This window comes from Embiotoca jacksoni, unplaced genomic scaffold (genome assembly GCF_022577435.1).
Source record: "Embiotoca jacksoni isolate LCO1_2020_lvr unplaced genomic scaffold, fEmbJac1.0.p SCAF_13, whole genome shotgun sequence".
Taxonomy (NCBI): domain Eukaryota; kingdom Metazoa; phylum Chordata; class Actinopteri; family Embiotocidae; genus Embiotoca; species Embiotoca jacksoni.
Window position 1 is genome coordinate 5508441 of NW_027185263.1, and position 19741 is coordinate 5528181.

The window sequence follows — 19741 nt, forward strand, 5'->3', positions numbered from 1 at the left end:
TTTAATGGCCCTGGAGTCTACTGTGCTGAAGCAAATTGGACTGTGAGAGACGGAGAGAAACGTGAAAATCCTTGATTCTTAATTCACATTCATGGTATCGATCAAGGTCATTCTTATTTCAGAAAATAAGTAGATTCACAATTATGGTGGGCAAGGACAGTGGGTTTTTCAGTCAGAAGGTCCAAATGATTGGTGCTGTATGGCGATCTTTCAGTCAGCCTTTTGCCACGATGCCTGTACCAGCTGTTTTGGCATGTACTTGGCTGGTTTGTTAAGAACAATATGTGAGGCCAAGCTTAAACCATTAAGGGCTTGGTAGGGTTGTATGTCTCTGTGCGTGAGTTCGCATTTGTAATTGAAATCTGATGGGTGGTAGTGTTACGCACATTCATGTTTTCCAGTAAGTGACACAAAAAATGGATGCAAACCTACACTTTCTCCCTCAGTCAATCTCTCACACTCACCATATCCAGCCTTGCGGCCGGTTGAGTCTTAACCTGACTCTCCCTTCAGACGTAACGCCCAGTCATCCATAAACATTAGATAGCAAAGAGGACTGGCGGATTCATACTAACTCAGGGGCTCTGACAGAGCATGGATGTCCATTTGACACCGAGCTGTCCAATTTCCTTAGCCATACTTTGTCTGATGCCTGCCCATCTATCTCTAACCAAACCAACATTGCCAGCAAACAACAAGAGGTGTGACACACAGTGGTGGACAGATGGTACACACGCAGGTGTACAACCAGAAATAATTCATTTCCACACGTTAAGGCACAGTCTACATTCAAATTATTGTGTGTGCAAGTTTCCTTAAAAAGAATTATACTATTAAAACCCTGATATTCATTTTTTTGCTCTAACCTAATGGGACATATTTGTTTGGTGAGGAGCTCACAGGCCTCGATCATGGAAGCACAGTACATTGATGGATGGGATGTTGCGTAGAGCCATAAAGGTTTTGTGGTAAATAATCAGCAGTTCGGCTGGAAATACAGAATGAATGTGTGGTTCTCCGGCATATACTCTCGAGGCTCTCCTGTAGTCTCCTCGCAGACAAAGGGAAATCTGAACCGGGGTTTTTGTTTCATTAACACTGTCTAATACTGTATATCTAAGACCTGATAATGTAATATAGTGTGGGAAATGCAAGGTGGGATCATTTCATTCAAGTAAATTACTGATTGGTGGTTGAATGGAGCGGATCGAATGCCGTTCTGAGTATTAATGGGAATATTTCATTTCATTTACTTTTCCTTAGCAATGGTTGACTCTGCTTGTCTTCATTAGAAGAACTTTGAAAAACTGAATGATGTTTTTTGAAAAAAAAATCTGTGAAAAGGAGACTGGACGAGACTCCTTGTTATCAGGTTGTCCTCCATGTATCACTCCTCTTGTGGAACATCTCTTACTTTGTATCACACATTTAGTTTTTGTTTATTTGCATTTGTATTGGCCTAAATAAACTTTTAAACAGCGTTTATCTTAATATTTTATCAAATAGCGATGGTTTGAGAGATTATTTGGTTGTTTCAGCATAAGAATTATACAAAATCAGACTTTTTACCAGGTGTGCATTGGACAACATGTTTATCCACTGCAAGCTGACTGAGCTGCGATGTTTTCCAGCAGCTTTCTATCCACGCGTTCACTTACATTCACAACATGGAGATTAATTTCCTTCTTTTTCCTCACTGGTGATGATATAAACGAAAACTAAAACTTGTTATCCAACTGTAAGAAAGGTCATTCCTCAAGTCTAAAATGTGTTTTCCTGTACTTCTTTGCAGTCAAGCCAACAGTGATCCACACAGACATGTTTGTCAACAGCATCGGCCCAGTAAATGCCATCAATATGGTAAGTGATACTGGAATATTATGTTAATGTGTCATTGTTATTAATAATCAGCTGGAAACTGAATTTATAACTAAGAAGGAAAACATTTCTTTCCAAATTTGGTGTGTTTGGCCCAGCCAGGATTCAATGCCTTGCTTAAGAGCACTTCAGCTGGGGCAGATGTTTGCTGCCTTACTGTGTAGCAACACAATGCAGGTCAATAAGCTTCTTAAAAACTGCTTCTGCCTCTGGATAAATGAATAAATGTGGTCTATTTTATTCATCCGATAGCAATGGAACACCTCATATATTTGAATAAGAAATACAAATTCACAGGTAACCATGCTGTGTTGCTCGACACAGGCCAGTTCTCATCACAGCATATTTGCAAATGGCTGTGCACTGGCAAATCCTAAGATGTTCTCGCTTTGTACTCGCCAAGAATTGAATCACTGACAATCTGAGGTGTCACCAGCTTTTTGTGGTTTGTTCAAACAAATATACACATTTTAGTTTTTCCTTGGATTTGGGTTTGAATACAAGATTTATTTTAGGCTTAAGATCATCTGTCTGTTGTTGCGATTGGAGGGAAACATGGCACTGGTGAAACCACGGTACTGGCTTCACTAAATTTATTTCTGTTCACCAGCTGCAGTACCGTTTTATTTTCAATGAATGTGTCTTTAATGCAATTTCTTTTTCTTTTAATACTATTTCAGTAATCTATAAGCACCAAAAGGTTTCTGAAAATATTGGTAAGACAGTACATTTGGAATCCTTTCTTCTAGGGTGTGATTTTTTTATACAACTGTTTAAGTAGCTATACAGAATAAAATCATTTTATTTTTGATCATCCTTGTTACTTGACAAACTGAGTCTGTGACATCAGCGCTATTACTCTTCCACAATTGCACATTACTTTCAGTCAATGTGTGGGAGAACTGCTTATTTATTGTCAGTGAATTCCTATTAGCAAGTCACGATTCTACAGTTGAAAATATTGGAAATGCTGAATTTTGGCTGACTCGTATGGGACAACTTTAATCCAAGCTGCCTTCTGATTACCACTGGTAACGTTAATCAGTAAAATATTTAGCAGTAATGTAGAAGTGACGAACGAATCATTTAATTGGATTGAAGTAATTTGAAATCGCGAGTCTCTTGGAAATTTTGAATCCGAATCGTTTTTTTTTTTTTTTGTGTGTGTCATTGTTGCGTGTCCTTGCTGGGAACCCACGTCTATTGTAATTCTGCAGAGCAGTTTGTTCTACATGTTGATGCCGTTCCATTTCACTTAGTCTTGGCTAAAACACCCACTCTCAATAACTGCAGTCACAGTGATGCTGGAAAAGAAGCATTGATAGGATCAGTTAGAAAGCGTGTTTGTGCTCACATCAGGGAGTCTGCGTGTGTGTGTGTGTGTGTGTGTGTGTGTGTGTGCGTGTGTGTGTGTGTGTGTGTGTGTGCATGTTAGAGAGAGAGAGAGAGAGAGAGAGAGAGAGAGAGCTGAGGGCATTCGGCTGACATGAAAGGTTGACTGATTGCTTCACATTCATATGTAATACTTGTGGTTGGCCCAGCGTGTTCACACTGTGACATGACAAATGTTGTGAGGTTGATTTTTTTTTCTTTTTCTGAAGAGTAACGAATAGACTGATGGTGCGGGGGTGTGCATCTAAGCATGAACACAATTTAGATTTCTTAATTATGTGCTAGGAATCCTTGAAATATGTCAAAGCTACAACTCTTGACTGTAGGAGAGGGGGAGGGGATGGGATGGGACAGACAGAAAAAGGGTCAAGGTTTGAAGAAGAAAAGAACGATCAATGCTGCTTTGTAGCCACTGGAGCTGAGGAGTTCTCAGCTGCTGTTAGATTTCTGCAACTGTTTGAACTGAAATAAATGCGATTCTTGAAAAATCTCAGTATAAATAGGTTAAAGAGAAAAGTAGATGTTTATCCTGCTCAGCGGGGCCCAGATGAAGATCCTAAGGCATTCAACCTTTTCTCTCATCATTGGATTTCAACTGTCTGCCTGTCCCTTGTGAAAAAAAAGAAGGATGCTGAAAGGATGGGGATGTTGCCTGGTGAAAATGTTTTTCAAATCTCGTTTAGAACTCTTTGGTATGGATTTAGACTTTATTGTTGAGCTAAGCTTTGTCAGAAAGTTAATGCCTCTATGCCCTCTTGCACATAAATCCCCAGATTTTTTTTTCTCTCTCCCGCTGTACTTCCCTTTGAACCTCAGGGCTCAACCAATCCAAATAACAAAATAAATAACAAAGACTGATAGCGCCCTCTCTTTCACCGCCTCTCCTTTCCCTCTGACATCAGACCACATCTCACCTTTGCTCTCCGCTCTTCAACTCTGCCCATAGCTCTATTGCCTGTTTTTCCTCCTCCATATATATGTGCTCTGACACGGCTTTCACAAGGACTGAATAGGAGACAGAATGTTTTATCAAAGCTCAGGACAAAGTGCTGCCGAAGCAGCAGGTTATGAGGGTGGGTAATACTTCAGTCAAACAATAGAAATTATTAATTGCCCTGTTGAACATTTCATTTTCAGGTTGAAGGCGTCAAGATGGTCTTTTTCAACAGTGCTCTTTAGGCGGGACAAAAGGACTTCTCGGCCTGAATAGACAACCGTCTTGTCTGAGGAGAAAGTGCTTACAAATGTGCTCCAGCATTAAGTTTCCGCTGGCACAGAAAAGTTCCCTTCAGACAGTGAGACGGACGAGAGCTTTTTGAGCCCACATTTTGATTTTGGTCTTATTGCATCTCACAGTAAGAAGCTGTGCATTGTTGACAGCGCTAGATGCAAACAATACTGTTGCTGTAAGGTTTTTGCGTTGACAAAAAGAGACTTTTATCTCATGCGCTCCATAAATCATGCCCAGCTTTCCCACTGCAGTTGTACGTGACAGCTCGGCTCACGCTGTGTTCTATGTCGTCAGGAATACACCATCGACATCTTTTTCGCTCAGACCTGGTACGACAGAAGGTTAAAATTCAACAGCACGATGAAGGTTCTGCGTCTCAACAGCAACATGGTCGGGAAGATCTGGATCCCAGACACTTTCTTCCGCAACTCCAAGAAGGCCGACGCCCACTGGATCACCACACCCAATCGCATGCTTAGGATCTGGAACGATGGACGAATACTCTACACCCTCAGGTAAAAGATCAGGGATGAGATGAGATAGTGACTATAAATCTTCTGATATTTGTTATTCATCTGTAACCGAATGTTTGATTCTAAAGAGAATTGAAGTTTTAGAATCATTTGACTCACTACAATTTTCTCACATTAAAAGATTAAAAAAAAAGTAAAAAAAAAAAAAAAAAGTTTTCATAAATCAGAATGACAGATAAGATAATGGGGAGTTCAAAATGTTTTTACATAAACAAATAGTTATAGTAGTCTCGGCTGAATAAAGGAGAAGACAATACCATTGACAATATGGGGTCACTAATCCTGTTCACATCAAAGTTTGACTACGAACTAAAAACTGTCGCATTTTGTCTTTTATTTTTGTATTATTTTGTGATGAATCTGTTGCCACTAAGGTGCTTCTGGCTCCTCTGGGTTCATCACATCCTAATAGAAAGCATTCTTAAGTACCCAACCATTTAAAGGTCTCTCAACATTAATGATTCATGAAACTGATTATCCTGAACAGACCCTGGGAATTTTTTAACTTTAAGCATTTTTAAGTTTGACATTAATTAGCAGGCAGGAAGTCTGTCTAACAGCATGAAGCAGGAAGTTGTAAGGTGACAAGGGAACACGGAAACTACATTGCCCCAAACTAATGACTCATATTTGTGAGTGCTCTGGCATGGACTGTGTGGTTTTAAAGACAGCATTTCAAATTTTCCTTCTTTTTCTTTTAGTAATTTAAGTGTCTGAATTGCTTAGGATGCAATACTCCAACTACTCCAAACCTGACAACATACTGTTGTTAAGTGTAAAACTTGAGTAACTAAAGAAGAAATATGTGACATGTAAAAAACAGATTGGTAGATTGAAGGGAATTGTTTATTGTGCTTATTATCATCTTTGCATGCCATCATAAATACAGCGGACATTTGCACTGACACCACAATATATCATCAGTGATAATAAGAGAGAAAGTGAAGTCCTCTGGACTCAATCAAGCCGTGATGGATGTTCTCCTATGCAGAACACTACCCCTCCACTTCATTAATTTGTTAAGGAACTCAGAACGTAACCACTGGTTAATTAGGATGACCGCTGTGATTCAGAGCACAATGATACATGACAATAGCGAGTGCATGGATGGATAAAGTCATTTAAGGTCATTCACTCATTAAGAGGAAGTTTAATGACTTTGCCTTCAAACTCCCTCAAGTGTGAAAAGAAGAGACAAGTGAGTTGCTGTGAAAAACATCAATTTAGATTTGTGAAATTCTAATTAATAATTCATAGTGTCACAAGTGATAAGGTCAGGTTTTCAACGGTCTTTAATACAAACAGTTATTTTGTCATAGACTGGTAAGTATTATGTGTGGAGTATATTCAAATAAACAATTTATTGTGTTTTTGTGTCAATGGTTCCAATTTTCGTGCCTCTGCAGATTGACGATCGATGCTGAGTGCCAGCTTAAATTGAACAACTTCCCAATGGATGAGCACTCATGTCCCCTGGAGTTTTCAAGCTGTAAGTTTGGCAATATGCCGATACCCTACCTGTCTTCCTCTGTCTCATCTCAAACAACACACATTGCACTGCGGCCATAAACAAGCGACATACAGAAAGAGCGAAGATATAATTTAAGGTACAATTATGCAACTGGCCAATTTAAAGAATTCAGGCTGCAACAGTTTCTTTCAAAGCGCTCCAATCAATGTAAAAGTCAGATTATACATATGCCTAATTATGTATGTATGAAATTAGGTATGCATGCACTGTACATACAGTATACAGAATTGTGAGTGGTCCAAGCGAAAGCAGGACTAACATTGGTAAAAAGCAACTCCAGTACGTAGATGGATATCACTTGGTTCTCAACACCTGCCTTCTTTCATCACTAAAATTATATTTCAGTCTTTAAAGAGCTCTGTTATAGATACATACAAATATCTGAATATCTTACAGTATGAAAGAAGTGCAAAAAAACCTGTTTTTAATTCATTCATAGTATGTGCTGGCATTCAGTAAAGGGATTTAATAATAGGATTCTCATTGCCAACTCGACCAAAGGCACTGCTGATTGATTTTTCCTGGACTTTGTCAATATTCTTCTAACAGCCGTTTCAAAAAGTGACATGAGTCCACATGAGTCAGTCCCTCCATGTGAGGAGTGGATGGGGGGCAAGTTATGCTAATGAGGCCGCTATGGATCTACAGAGAGATGCACCATGGGATATTCACCAGAGAGAATGCTTCCTAAATAGCTCCAGAGCACAAGAAAGAGAAACCGAGGGGGTAGCAGGCCTAAAAATAGACCAGAAGCATTCATTTAAATTTGATGAAAGCCATGGATGTTTTCAGAACTTTGAAAATTGCTTGATGTACAGTACATGAGCTCAATTTCAGTAGGAGCAGGCGGAGCAGTGTGCAGCAAATTTATCATGCGGCATATTTTCTCAACACGTGACGGAAAGCAACAAAGCATGGTAAATTTCCCAGTGCAACCGCTTGTGCAGTTGCTTTGACTACAGTGAGTCAAGATCAAACCGCACTATTTTGTTTGAGAACTTACAGATACACACGGCACTGTATTTTATTTTCGTTTGTATTTTAATTACAGTAGCTTTTTTTTTTTTTGACAACACCACAACTAGATCTTAAGTGAATTCGTGACATTGAGGTCCAGGAGCATTGTTGTTCCAGCTTCCCAAAAGGACAATGAATGAATAATGTGTCCTGGATGCATTACCAATGAAGGAACAGACTGCTTGCCTTGCTGGCAGGCTATAATGTGGCAAATGGACAGCACCTTTCATCCCCAGCTCCTTTGAGATCTAGCATTACTGGATGTCTGAGAGCACTTTAGTCATAAAATCATTTAAAGTTCGCACTGAGGAAAGTCCACTTGCATTATTCAAGCCACTCCCTCATCGGCTGCACACATAGCTCATCGCTAAACTGAAGATTGCACAAGACTGAAACCTAAAGAGAATTGGCAGGAGATCATTACAGTCAGACGTTGACACCTGTACCGAGGAACGTTTAGTCAGGTCCTTGCTATTAGTTTAAAAGAAGATTAACTCTGTCCTTTTTTACCAAACTTGGATGGCAGACAGAAACTCAAACCTCACAATTTGATTATGATAATGCATCTGCTCATCCATACAAATCAGCTTTAGACGAGTAAGATTACTATTGTGATTCTCACAACCACAGAGCATGCAACGGACATAATACAATTACAGAAATCCCTCTCATTGCCGGTCATAGATCGATGTTGTAATTCTTCCTTTTAAGTCAGCTCAGTGTTTCGGTGGAAAAAAAAAAAAAACTTTTCTCTCCACAGATGGACTGGATATTTTGTCAACACGTTGTGCAGAAGTCTGTTATATAATGGTTCTTTCATGAAACAGTGTATTTGCAAGCTAGCTGACGTGGGTATGGATTACTCTAAAATAAAACAGACTGTTCTGTGTTTTTGTTTTATATTGAGCAGTGTTGCACCACACTGTTTTTTTTGGAACAGAGGGCATATCTAAGCAGACGAGTCTTAAGACATTTCCTAAAAGGGATGAATGTTATACTCTTTGAAAAACATTGTGTCGTTTTTGCACCAAGCTTCTCTCCTCTCGGAGTTTCAACTGAGCTCAGTGTCATTCTGCCGGCTCTCTTCTTCAGATGGCTACCCCAGGGAGGAGATTGTGTACAAGTGGAAGAGGAGCTCCGTGGAAGTAGGGGACATTCGCTCCTGGAGGCTCTACCAGTTCTCCTTTGTGGGCCTGAGGAACACGTCTGAGATTGTCAGGACCGTCTCAGGTATGAAAACAATCTGCTCTTTTTTCCTAACACAAAAAAATAAATACTCTTATTTATTCAGTAAAGTTAAATGAATACATTCTCTCTTTGCCAGTGACACCCTGAATTTGACACATGACAGTCTTGATTTATCTTATACGCAAGTGCTGCAAAAACAGGGATGCCTATTACTGCTGTACACTACGTAACATTCACGTCTGGCATGCAAAAGCATGCAGGGTAATCCTTCGTGCAATTTTATAAATTAAAATGTTTGATGCATCACTATTGTTATCAGGCTCAACCATACATGCCAATCTCTCTCAACAATGATACACCTCTTCCAACTCTGATCAATAATTAGCCACTGCTGCAGTGTAGACTGATCTCGTCTTTCATTTGTTGCTACGGGTTACAACAGGAACTTTTAGAGAAGCAGAGATATGGTCCATAATGTTTTTTTGCCCACTTTTAGCTCCCAAAACCTTCAAGTAAAATCCATAAGGGTTACCTGCAGCCTACTTCCCCCGCAGGACTGACAGACAGATTTTCAATAGAACAATTTTTCTGGCAGAGTGGGACGCTCAAAGGAGCTATGGAGGCACTGTAGGAAGTGGACAACTCTGTTCCAACATGGAATCCCATTCATGCCAATGGATATTGCTCACTTGACTTTTTCAGTCCCCTTCATTTTGGCTCACGCAACATTTGCAAAGTCAGTCTCTTGCCATCTTGCTTGTACGCATGAATTATAAGAGTGGTTTTAATCATAAGCGGAATAATATTATGTTTTAGTATGCAGTATTTTCTGTATACTGTCGTATAATTATTACAAAATATTGACTTTTTGCGACATTTCTCTCACTTCTTGGCTCCATTCATCTATTTTACCCGAGTCAACTGTCCTTCATTGCAAGGTCTTCTAACACAGGCGGATGAATTTTGAGAACGTAGTGCCGATTAAATAACATGAAGAAGGAACATGTGCATTCTTCAAGTGGTTTTATGGTGGACTGACTGGATTCCATTCAGACAGGATATGAGAATATGAATGTTTGCTGGAGGAAAAACAGCTGCTTTCCCTGAACACTGCTGATGTTCCAGAGAAAGACTAAAACTGTGTTTACATGCATATGCTTATTTGTTTACGTTTATATTCATGAGATGTCTGCGATTAATGTACGCAACGCTCTGCATGGAGATGTATGCATTTTTTACACTTGTCTCTTGTGTGAATCAAAGAAAGCCTGCCGCAGAGATTAACTTTGCCCAGAGGAGAGTTCACTCTCATTAGATCAGCTGCATTATCCAGAGGGACTGAACATTTAAATAAGTTTCTAAGATGTACATCCAAAGTGAAAGTCCCACTGTTTAATTGCTTGGAAAGAAAAGTAGCAATTTCAGGATTTATAAATCTTCAATTTTAGAAGTTATTTTTTTAAAAACAACTGTCATTCGTTTCCCTAACAACATCAAAGTAGCGGACGTTTCTTTTTCAGCTCGAACTCGGCTCCCATTTTGTGACTTATTCAATTCATTCAGGTTTATTTGCCTATCTATCACCTCAGTGGGGTCATTATTCTTGCCACCTTTTGCAGATTAGTATGTCTAGTCATTTGGCATGGTACTTTGCTTTCAAGATAAGAGCCCAGGATGTGTTGTGAGATGCAGGTGGCTGAATTTAATTCTGGGTTTTATATTCTCTATTTACTTTGGAGACATGTGTCCATGTGCTTGAGTTGTTTTTTTTTTTTTTTAGCATCGCAGGTGTCATTTATCGTGATCATTTTAAAAGCTGCACTGTATGTATATGCACATGAATATACAGCCAACTTTGGAGCAGTTTATAATGCCAGATGGTGGAGGTGGAACTCTCTCCTCTGATGAACAGTTAACTTGGAGGTCATACTGTATATTGTATTGTTTTGGAGTGTTTTCTGGGGGTGTAAAAGCTGTTATTCCTATTAGGTAAGCCATTCTTTTATACATGTGACAGATAAAAGCTGTGACAAAACCCCGTGAACCATCTGCATTTACAGGCTGTTTTTTTGTGTGTTTTTTTTTGTCACATTTAGTTACACTTAATACAAATAATTGACTGTCCTCCCGCAATGTAGTTTATTATTTAAATATTTCTGAATAAATACATAATTACGTCAGATACACAGAATCAGATTTCTGTCTGGGTAACATGCTCATTTTTCTACGCAGGTTGGGAAATACATAAAAACATGCTTTTATGCACTCCTGCACAAAGCAGCCATATGAGTAACTGGATTCACCGAGGCGGTCTGTAATTTGCTGCAGTTCAACAGTGTCACAGGAGTGTAACGAGCATACAGACGCATATACACAGAAAGGGGCAGAGAGAGTATTTTGGCATAGATCAGTTGCTTTGCAGGACCAAATATTTGAACCGCCGTGGGGCAAGTTGATTAAAAAAAATAAAAACTGCACGCAAATTTCCGTTGTTGTTTTTTTTTTTATTTTTTTCCTGTTTTGATCAAAACAGTTTTCGAGTGACAACATGAAAAGGCAATCTGTGTAAGAAGCTGAGCTGTGGTGGAGAATCTGCAGAGTCCTCTGACTCTCTCTCCCTTTGATCTGGTTTGTTATTTCCACAAACGGCCATCTGCTCTCTTGTCAGAGCGGAGAACCTTGACTGTGGCTGAGAGACCTCTTGTCTCATTTTGCAGTCAGTTTGGGTATCTGACCTGCTTCAAGATTCGTGAACACAACATCTGTCTCAAAACGCAGTCGGTTATGGCATTATAATTACCCAGTCATCTCAAGCACTCTTCATTCAGCGGATAGAGCTCCTGAACATGTAGTACCATTTTTGAATATGCTGTACCATTGTCAGCTCCTTTTGTGCATTTTAAGTTTCACAAACATAATGACGGTAATAACAGAAACATCTTATGCTGTGGTGTCTGCTTTACATCTGTGATCACTGAGGTGATACATCCCTTCCATTGACAGTCATTTTGAGCTAAGGTTGCTGTTTACTTTCTGTGCAGTAAATTCAATATAAATCCTGTTTGACCTCCGGAACTGTGCAAAAGTTTAAGATACTAAAAGTAAAGTAAGGAGGCTTTCGGAAGTAATGCCTTGGAATAGATTTGGTGCCTTTAAAATAGCCCCAGTTCTCTTGCGCACAGTTTTTCAATGTGTGGTAGGTTGGAGCCTCACCATCTGTTGCAGGACTTCTTGTTCTCCTTGTTGCTGAAGATAGTTCTTTATATGTCTGGATGTACTGCATGTCATGCAGCAGAATAAATTTAGGACCCTATCACGTACCTCCCTGACAGTTTTACTTGATGGATAACAATCTTAACATATAAACTACCTAAAAAGTTTGCATAGTAGTAAGTATTTTAATGTAAACCAATTCATGATTTTAGCCTCTGGTATTATAAACACATTCTCTTAATCCTTCTTTTTTTTTTTTTTGCATATGCGTACAAATTTGTATAATTAAGTTTATCTGTTATATGCATTTTATACTTTTTTTTTTTTTTAATTTATTATGTCCGCTAAAATGATAGGTTCGTATTCTCATTTTAATGTGATGCTATTAGTACCGGATCTTTAGACGAAAGGTGCTTTACAAACAGCACGCAGTTTTGACTTTAGTTACTTTTGTTGTTGTTGTTTTAGACACTGACTTAGGGTCAGGTGTCATTACACTGTTGCATTTTCTAATTTGGACTTCAGGAACTCTGTGGACTAGTGAACATAGTGACTGTCGAATCCGTGCCAGCTAAAAAGGTGGCACTGATGTGTCTTTGCCCTGTTTGGTGGGATATATTTAGTTAAAGACGGTCAACTGAGGGGAAAAAAACATTATTTCAAGCACTATGCTGAATCAGTTAAACCGACTTGAAAAGGTCAGGTTAGGCAACAGTGGGACACATAATGGTAAGCTAAGCGGACAGGCAGGCAGGTGAAGTGGCCTGACCCAGACAATGATGACTGTAGCAAATAGCCAGGGGAAAAGATGACCTCTCATTTTGTGAGACAAGCCAATCTCTCCCAGGCTCAACTTGTCACACTATTCCACTCACTTAATATCTGCTCGTATTCTCAGAGTATGCTATTTTATTGAAAAAAAAAAAAAAAAAAAGATGATAAAAAAGTGGTGCATGATTACAGAACAATAGAGTGATATAGTAATGAAAGGGGGATGGGGACGAGAGGGGGCGAGAAGGGGGCACGCCATCTGCTGCTCTGATGCAGTTGTGTTGTTGCTTTTTATAAAGGCTGTGTCTGTTTTTATTTGGTTTCTCATCCCTCCCTCAGCCAGTGTCCAAAGGCTTGGTCTCTCAACATGCCACTTCACATCAAGGCTGCCTGTACTGCCTGGAAGGCTATACCTGCATTTACAAACACAGACACACATGCATTTGCATACACGCACACACTCGCAGACCTTAAATTTAAAAAAAAAAAATATATAGAATAACACTGCTGCTTGTGGAAGGACCCTTGAAAGGACACAAGTGGACAGAAGGGAGGAACGCGTAAAGGCGATATAGAGGATTTAAATGTCGGACAGTCTTCACACGAGGTACACAGCTGATGTTGTTAACCTCAAAGTTAACCCCTTCGGTGACGAGGTTAAGCTATGCTATGAGCTCTGTTGTCACCCATCTGCCAGGCTGGAGGTCAGGTATGATCAGCAGACAAAGAAAAGGAAGTGAAAGGCTCAGAAAGAGGAGGAGCAGAAAAGTGATAGAGCAACAAAGGAATGGAAAAGGATGGTGGCGTTTTATCGGTCCTGCAAAGAAATATTACAGAACACAATCCATGCTACACACATTTACGAAGGTCGAGTGTATAAGGAGGGGAGGCTGTGAATAAAAATGTGGATTTTACTGTAATTTCGCGACTTATGTCTCAGTAACAACAAAAACAATACTTTACAAGCATCCCGTAGCATTGGATTATTGGTCGTTTTTTTGCAAGCAAAGGATCAGAAATTTTGACACGAATTAGCTTATCTAGCTCTGACTTAAGGATTTCAACTACCATAAAAAGTATGAAGTGAAATGAAAAGCAGCGGGCTTGTGTATGTAGTAACTTTACACACTCAGAGCCTGACAAAACTAAAATGTGTCACGTTTATAGAACATGACACATCGATGGTGTCCAATTTTCATCAACAGCGGTGTGATCGCATTAATAGAGAGGTGCAAGTGTTACATAGATAGAATATGGGTAAAGCAACATGTATTATGAGGGGAGGAACAAGTTAATTATTTCATCAAGAAGCGGGTGATTATTTTGGTTGGTGTTGTCGTTTTTTTTTGGTCCAATTCCAGTGAGTATATTAGTGCATTTACATTAAGCATTAAATACAATCACAGGGCTGTCTCTGCAGCCGTTAACCATCTTCCGCATTAGTGGAATAAATGAGCATGAAAAAGTATTACTTAGCTGGGCAAGAGGCTTTTCCTTCCAAGCATAAAGGCAATCGATGCCATTTGCCGTCTCTCTTTCTTGCCTTGCTACGAGCCTCGCTTTCCTCAACGATGAATCAGGGATTGGTTTGAGCAGGACATGAGGTGGATCATTTGCTGTCCTTTTAGCTCGGCACAGATGTACCTTGTGTGCATCAGCCAGTGGTACACATCTGTGTGCTTGACGGTATGAGTGCTCTGGTTTGCGCTTGTGTCCATGAATTATTGCATGTTTTTTTTTTACGTCCATTTGCTTGCATGCACATTTGAGCGTGCGCTCTCCACTAAATATGAGCCTTTTTTTTTTTTTTTTTTGTATGTATTTGAAGCTATTCTTAGAGTGACCTTCCAAAAGCCATGCCACACAGCCCTGTTGTCTGTGTGCGCCCGCCTGTGTGATTCAGTTTGAGTGGAGAAAGCCCAGGGACACATCAGTGGCCTTCTCCCGATTACGGAGCTCCACAGTTTCCAGATGATTCTTTGATGGGGCAAATCTGGAGGCATTGTGGTTGAAAGGAAGTGGCTCGACGAGAAGAGAGTCAGCAAAAACAAATACATGAACATCCATGCACGCAGTCGGTATAAACACACTCGCATAAGCACAGTCACTCTCTGAGATGCTCGAGGATTCCCCATATAGCGTGGCAGAGTGCATCATTGTTCTATCTTTAGGCCCTTGGTGATGTGAAAGGGGACCTAAACAATAATTTCTCAGCTATACAAAGACACTCTCTCTCACACAACTAGATTAGGGTGAATAATAATACAGTTCTGCTGGAACAAAATAATGCACTACTGAATGCGATGTCTTCAGATGATAAAATACCCTGTGATATAGATGCCCAGCTACCATGCGTGCTTTGCTATGTGTCTCCATTCCTCGTTCAGTTATCACATTTGGGTCAAAAGGTATAAACTATATAGGAATATATAACATCTGCTAGGGTTTAATCAAGGCTGTGTTTGGTGGTGCAAAAAAAGAGTGAGAGGAAAAATATGTGGCAATTCTGTCTTGGCGTCAGGAGGTGTGTAAAATCCCCCAGTGGTGGTGTGGAAATGGTTATGCCACACACGGGTTCAACAGCAGAAATTCTAAGCAAATTAAAGGAAAAATGTTAAAAAAAAAAAAAAAAAAAAAAATGATGCCACCGAGACAAGAATGCTTGTCACTGCCTGGTTTAATCAAGAAATGATAGAGGGAGACAAAAAGCAATAAAACCAAAATGCCCATGTTTTTTTTTTTTTATTGTTACTGAGACACTGAATCCCTGATCAAATAAAGCACCTGTGAACGCCCCATTCATACTGTGTGAAATTATTTCACTTTCCAATGCATAATTTGCACCTTGATGAGTAACACTTCATCGTCAAAATAATTCACAAAAACAATCGAAAAAGAGACACGATACTGGAGACGAGATGATACAAACGTAATAGGAAGAATATGATTTTATGTTTGTTCCAAGGGTTTTCTGTCATGCTCGAGTTAAATTCAATTCAATTCACACACAATGTAGAAGTGAAACTACAGGTTTCACTCACAGCATGTTTGTAAATAACACCTTTATTTTGTAGTTAAAAAAAAAAAAAGTCTTACTACTAACTAAGAACAGAAGTGAAACTATTACACAATATATACAGAATAACTTATTCTTGATTTTATGCTGCATATGAAAACAGTCATTTAATCGCAGTAATAACATGTCGCGTGTTTTTTTATTCAATGACGATCGCTACGTTTTAGAGGTTTAGCTCTTCTTAAAGGTTGAGAAGCACAGAAACAATCCCTTAGCCATGGTGTGACTCTGTTGCTACACTAGCTGCTCTCTCTAATCCCCCCCCCCCCCCCCCCCCCCCCCCCCCCCCTATCTTTTCTCCCTGTGAGTTCTCCCATTGCTTCTGGGTGATAGTTGTGATGGGCAGGAGTGGGAGGAAAAACGCTCTGACTCAGCCAGAATCCTCCTTTCGTGAAGTTAAATACCAATTTACGCTCCTCCCCATCCCTTTTCCAATGCTCCATACACCCCCCCCCCCCCACCCCTATGCACTAAAAGTATTCACATTTACAAGTGTTTGCTCTATATCCTCCCCCCCCTCCCTCCATCACACACGACACACACACACACCCTTTCTCCTTTCTCCCCTGCTCACTCTTGCAAAGAGATGATTTTTATTCTGCGCCCCGTGTATTCCTCTGTCCTACTTTTCACGCGCCAATCCCCTCCCCCCATTGGTTTCGCTCTCTTCCTCTCTCCTCTTTCCGCCTTTCCTCGGTTGACAGTCTAATAAGCCAGTAATTAACACCTGAAAACAGGGAATGGTGATAGGTCATAGGAGAAAGAAATTGCTTTAGGAAAATAAGGCTCTTGTTTTCCTCGTCATCGACCACCACCTGCATATGAGAGCGCCCGGGGTGCGCAGCAAAGGAGCACAGATTTAGAGAAACGGATTCCTTTTTCTTTTTTTTTCTTTTTTTGGTCTTTGTAGCATGTTAGATTTGTTAGTCCTCTCAGCGCTCTGTAAAGGTATTTGTTTTTTCATGGTGGACAGACCATGAAGCACACAGGAATACGGATTGAAGACTGTGACTGAAGGCTGACAAATAATAATAATATCAAAGCCATCCCTTTGCTCCATTTCAGCATCTGACGAGGGTCATGAACTCTGCTACCTTAATATGTGAACGTAACTGTCCACGTTTTTTGTTTTTTTTAAATCCACTTTGACGACGCCAAACCTTTCCACAGCCGTAGTTGCAACATGAGTTTGAGGGCGATAAACTAGGACACTGGAATACATGGACTACCAAATTAAAGTCATCTCGTTTGCAAAAGAGGGAAAGCAAGTGGATGTAAATAAGTGACGTTGTTAGTTCCTGTTTTTCGGTTGAGATGCTGCCAGGCAAAGATGGAGGTCATGAGGCGGAGAGATGCATAAAGGATAAAAGAGGATACCAAAAAAAAAAAAAAGGCGAGAGACAGAGAGGAAAAAACCCCAAAAAAACAACAACAGGATGCTCAGCCAATACCAAAACAGGTCAAAGCTGTCAGCGATGCCGTTTTTGGAGGATTGTGTCCTTCTTGACTTCTGTGGGTGCAGATATCATTCAGAAACAGAGTTCTTACTAAAACAGTATAGAGCATTGGAAGGTCAGCCCTGAGCTGATGTATGAGGTTTTAGTTTTTGACAAGGAGAGTTTTTTTTATAAACCTGAAGGTGCAAGAAGGGAGATAGTCAAACATGTCCTGTAATTCAGGATGAAAGGTTTTATTGGATGTTTGAAACAATAGTATTGTTTCTGATAGTACTATGATGATAACGTACTGCTACTGTTGTTGTTGTTACTACTGCTTGTAAATAGTTTACTACTTTCTGATTCTATTTTTTTCCTCCGCTACTCCTACTTCATCTGTGGTGCAGTATTAGTGCGACGCCCTAGCTTTTTGTTATATGCCCATTAAATGCCTTTAGCTGTGTAATTCGATGTTATATTTGATAATGGATCTATGAGTAGGTTTTGTGTTTTTTGGTAAAACATTTAAACTTACAGTTTCTGTTTTGTTTTTGGTCAGATAGGACCAGCAGCTGTGCTCTGGGACATTATGATATAATTAAGCATTTTCCACTAGTTTCCCAAAATTGTATGAACCAAATAAACAAATCAATAAAATCAGTTGATGCAAATAATTGTATTTTACAGCTCTACTGTGTACTATAAACAGAATAGAGGAGGGGAAAAAAAAAAAAAAATCTGATCTTATACTTAAGTAAACTACAAATACCAGAATACAAAATGCTCAATTCAATTACTCAATTCCAAGTAAAATCACGGCAAAGTAACAAGTAAGACCTGTCAAATGAATGTGGTAGAGTAACTAACTCCCCTACATCTCTTCTTGTGAAGTGTTGGGGAAGTTAGGGCAATTATTTAAAAACTACAGTATTTGATTTAATGCAGTGACATTTCCCCTCCAAAAAGACGTAATACAAGTCTTGCACCATATCACAAAGTAAGAAAGCTGCAATACACAAAGACCTGAATGGAAAGTGTATACTGTTAGATATCACACAGTATTCCTGCTACAAGTTTTATTGTAAAGCTGAACAAAAGGGCTTCTTTTTTCAGAGATGTGCAGAGTAAGGGGAATTTTGAAATCCTAGTGCAGCATCTGAGACTGCAGCCCACATCGAGTTTGTACATTGACATTCTCATATCTGCAGGCACGTACAAAATTAACTTCAATGCTCTTGTTCCTGTTGAGATGGACGGAGCCAGTTTAGAGGCCAACAGCAGGTCAGAGTTGATGCTACTCTGTGGAATAATTCTTACTAAGCCAAGCCCTCGCTGCTCAATAAACTGTTATAAAGTTTCAGTCAGCTTATTAGACTCGGGTAATATTCTGCAACCCTGAGTTTCAAAGTAATTAACCATGAGGATAGAGTTTTTGTGGGATATTCTGTGGCTGGTTGGTTAATACATGGCACAAGGGGATAAATCTCAGAAGTGCCATGAAAACAAAATGAGCGGTCTCCCATGAATCTTAATTATAATCATATTGTACAGCTTAAGTTAGTTTTTCTGTAATTGTGGTATCACAACTCTTCATTATCAATATTTAGTTTCCATATGTGGCTGAAGATATTACCCTACCAAGCCTTGAGTAAAGCACAGCACATCTTATCTGTGCATATTATGCTAATGAACGTCACAGATATTCTAATGTATCAGAGGCCTATTACAGGTAAGTTTACGAGGCTGCAGTGAAATTAAATTTCAAGTCATCTGAGCGTGGACTCTGTTTACTAAGAGGATTACCCTGCCTTGACGCAAATGTGCCACCTTCAATGAAACTGTCCATAAATCTGTCTGAGGGGATGAATTGGTAATATGCATGCGAGATAACTGGAGTCATGTACGATCCTAAGCACGAGAAGCACATTGGCTTGAGGTGTGCTGCACTAAAAGTAGTTTATTTAAGCTTCCATTATTTGGTATTCAGGGCAAAGAGTTTTGATTACTAAGGTATTTAAAAAAAAAAAAAAAAAAACATAAATCAGTGCTGTGGTTTAGGGCAATGCACTCAGTATGTCAAATATAATTAATTATATTTCAAAGCTTAAAGCCAGCGATCCAAAACTCTAATCTATAAAAGCACAAAGCCATCGGCAAAAAAAAAAAGGGGGCCTGATTGTCTTGTCTCATAACAATGTTTTTTCTGAGCTTATCCATCCAATTTAGATTTAAACATCATTATTGCTATTGTAAAGACCAGTGCATTGTGCCATTATGGGTGAAAAATCATCCTGAATATATCCTGTAATAGCCTGATTTTTTTTTTTTTTCAGACACCGCTTATGATTCATTAAAGCATGCATTACAATAAGATGAGATATCGCACATGTTGACTGCTTCCTCGAAGTGATTTCAGTGCAAAACTCAAATTCTTCCGTGACAGTGCAGCGAGAGGCTCAATGAGTCACTACAACA

The 19741-nt window shown here is 39.5% G+C and overlaps 1 protein-coding gene across 5 annotated transcripts in view; it reads left to right on the plus strand.

The window, feature by feature from the left end:
- Positions 1–19741, plus strand: part of gabrg2 (gamma-aminobutyric acid type A receptor subunit gamma2) — a 49999-nt gene that overhangs the window by 12882 nt on the left and 17376 nt on the right. For all 5 annotated transcript variants that reach the window (XM_069146010.1, XM_069146013.1, XM_069146009.1 and 2 more), the window contains exons 3-6: positions 1793–1860; positions 4796–5016; positions 6441–6523; positions 8675–8812. In XM_069146010.1, the coding sequence (XP_069002111.1) occupies positions 1793–1860; positions 4796–5016; positions 6441–6523; positions 8675–8812 (510 nt within the window). The remainder of the gene's footprint in view (positions 1–1792; positions 1861–4795; positions 5017–6440; positions 6524–8674; positions 8813–19741) is intronic.